We start from the raw sequence: 3,247 nt of genomic DNA on the forward strand, positions 1-3,247 counted from the left end.
TCATCTGCTGCAGCGCTTTCTGTGATGGAGAAAGTGGGACCCTGAGGGTTCCCTCCCCCGCGCCCCAAATCCATTTCTGAGGACTCTGCCCTTGCGAGTTAAACTTGAGTTTCCTGCCCATGGAGGTGAGAAGGTGATAGTCAAGGATATCAAGGGCCGCCCTAAAGGTCTTTCTGGTTTTCCTAGCCTGGGATCTAGTAACCGTCCCTGAAACACCCATCCTAGTGCCTTGTGTATGCCCTTTTCGGGCCCACAACAGGGCCAAACAGAATTGCCCCGGCTACATCCCCCCTCCGAGTTTTAAGCAGCCGTCCCTGTCCCAGCACCAAGTCGGGGTCTGCGAACATAATCCAGACAAGTCGCTTGCCAGGGTATTAGCGCGCTTCTCCCGAGTGGAAAGACCCCTGGTGTCGCTGTGGTTAAGTGCTCGGCTGCTAACCAAAAGGTTAGCGATTCGAAACCACAAGCCGCTCCCTTGGAGAAATATAGCAGTCTACTTCCGTAAAGAAACACTATAGGGCAGTTTTTTCTGTCTTACAGGATCACTATGAGTCGGAATCGACTCGATGGCTGCGGGTTTGGTTTGGTTTTGGTCTCCGGAGTGGAAAATTAGTTCCTGATGGTGGCGCGTCAGCGATTCTTCCTTTACTTTTTTTGTCTTTTCTCCCTACCGCGGACTTTGGGGGATTACAGGATGCTAGGCTGAGTGTGTGTAATAGTTCCTGAGTGAGTGACCCCATTTCTGGAAAGCATGACTGAAACGCGGGGGTGGGACGGGACAGGCTCTGATGAGTGGTGTACTTGGCGGCAGCCGATGGCCCTGCCGGCCTCCGCAGTGTGAGAGGTGGATAGGGTTACTGGTTACGTCAGTGAGACCGGGGCTGTGTTTGATCTGAGATGCGGGACACTTGCGTTCTCGGGCATAATGGAGGGGGGAGGGGGCTGACTTCAGATAGCTTTTCCGCTTTCTCCTAGTCACCTTCACTGTTTTATAAAATGTTCGCTTGCTCTTTCCAGCGCAAGCAAGAGTTGTAATAGGGTTTACGATTGGTGCTTAGTATTTTGCGACTTGAATCATACTTTTAAAACCTAAACGAAATGTTACCTAAACAAATAAACGAAATAACAAAATCATATTTTTAAGACTGGCAGAATTACAGGAATTTCATTTAAAATGATCATGTTAGCCAGCCTAGTGGACTGTAAGTCTTCTTTAAGAAAGTCGGAATTTTTCAACGTCCTTTGGATAGAGTGAGAAAAATTATTTGCCAGGGGGCGCTTTTCATTCATTTTTTTTTTTCCTTCAGAAAAATCTTTTTCCATTTAATAATATAACTAAAAGGTTAGCAAAAAATGTTCTCAAAGTGTCCTGAGCTTGTTGAGAGAAATTGAATTTGCTTTGTGCTTCATTTTTAGATGTAAACAGTAACATTTGCAAATCAAAATCAGTCCTCATTTGTGCTTGACATGTATCAATGTGTAGGGAAATTACTAAAAATTCCACCTTTTTTTCTATATAGCATACATTTGGATAAGGAAAGCAGAAAACTAGGATTTATTTAGCACTAGTTTAAATAGAGCACTAGGAACTCTTGTGTTGTAGTAGTTAAGGCATTTGGCTGCTAACCAAAAGGTCCTTAGTTCTAACCCATCAGCTGCTAAGCAGAAAAAAGATGGGGTAATCTACCTCCATAAAGATTTACAGCTTTGGAAACCCATTGGAGGTAGCTATGAGTTGGGATTAACTTGATGGCAGTGAGTTTGGTTTTTGGTTTGAGTATTTATATGCCAGCTGCTGTGTATGCTAGCTCATTTTTTCCTTCCTATGACACAGCATAGTGCCCAAGGCACTTGACTGCTAACCAGAAGGCTGGTGGTTCAAACCCACCAGCCACTCCTCCGAAGAAAGATGGGGTAATCTACTTACATAGTGATACTTCCTCGGAAACCCAAGGAGGAGGGGTCGCTATGAGTCGATGGCACCTAATAACAACAACATGACACAGTATTGCCCATACCTGTTGTTACAGATAAGATTGAATCCCAGAAATTGAGGACAACAGATGTAAATAATCAATGGCAGAGCCGTAATTCAAAGCCAAGTGGATATAATTCATATGCTTTGCTTTATATTGGGCGAAGCTGCTTCAGAATCCTTTGTGGAGAACTTCAGGGTATAAAGAAGCCAGTAGTTAGAATTCATGTATTTTTCAGAAATAATTTAGAGTACTGTAACAGGTCTCATTTTAAAGCCTAGGTACTTAAGTTACTGTCATGTTTTCCAGATCTTGCAGATAGGACTCTACAATTTGCCATTTTTTAGAGAATTTCCTTGATACTCTGGCATAAGGTATGTCAAACAAAACTAGATTTTAACAAATAGCTTTTCAATGTTTTGTTAACTTTGGGTGTTCGGCTGCTCCAGGTAAATTACTTCCACTACATATTTGGAAATATTGAAGCCAGTGAGGAGAAAGGGTTGAGAATTTTCTTTTAGAGGTGTGATATGCCTCTGACATTCTCTTCCCCCTAGGTTCCTATTAGAATATAATGGCATTTTATTAGAGTATTGATGTTTTCTTAATAGTAATTTATTTGCACCAATATGTCAGAAGATTTCTCTGCAGACTAAAAGATTTCAAAGTTGGTTTGTATAGGAGTTTACATGTTATAGTCTCACCTCTAGTAGACTCTGAACTCTTGAGCAGACCCTTTTTTTTCCTCTGTATTCTCAGCACTTAACACAGTGCCTGGCACATGATGGCCCAGTAAATGTACAATGAATGAATCCTGAAGATCAGGAACAGTGATTATGGATCTTATCTCTGTTCTTAACATTGAATTTTACATTGAAGCATGAACTATTTTAAAAGACCCGAGTACCTAACCAAAAACACGGGCAGTTCTTCATTCACTTACATAGTAGTCTTCCTGCTTTAGGAGCGCCCATGGGTCTCATGGTGTTCAAAACAAAAAACTTTGTGGTTGAACTTGATCAAGCTTGAGTCAAAACATGATACAGGCTAGAACTAGGCAGAATGTTTCAAGAAGCAAATTTAGGATAATAAAGGAAGTACTACATAAGCAAAGTAAGGGTTGGTACGAACTAAAAAAACAAATAGCTTCCTAAATGGTGTAGGTGAATTCCGAACTCTTCTTAAAGAGTTAATTAAAAGATGGAGGTATGTTTTTGGATATTTGACTGTTAGAGATTGCCATCAAAGAATTGGTGGCTCTTCTGTTCTAC

At 41.6% G+C, this 3,247-nt stretch overlaps 1 protein-coding gene across 1 annotated transcript in view; it reads left to right on the top strand.

Annotated features, from left to right (window-relative positions):
* RPS6KA3 (ribosomal protein S6 kinase A3) overlaps window positions 1-3,247 on the top strand; it is a 131,143-nt gene that overhangs the window by 2,470 nt on the left and 125,426 nt on the right. Inside the window, exon 3 of the mRNA XM_042782663.1 lies at window positions 260-445. Within this exon, the coding sequence (XP_042638597.1) occupies window positions 260-445 (186 nt within the window). The remainder of the gene's footprint in view (window positions 1-259; window positions 446-3,247) is intronic.

The sequence above is a fragment of the Orycteropus afer genome, unplaced genomic scaffold (assembly GCF_000298275.1).
Source record: "Orycteropus afer afer isolate SDZICR_OR568_19922 unplaced genomic scaffold, OryAfe1.0 scaffold00404, whole genome shotgun sequence".
Classification (NCBI taxonomy): Eukaryota; Metazoa; Chordata; class Mammalia; order Tubulidentata; family Orycteropodidae; genus Orycteropus; species Orycteropus afer.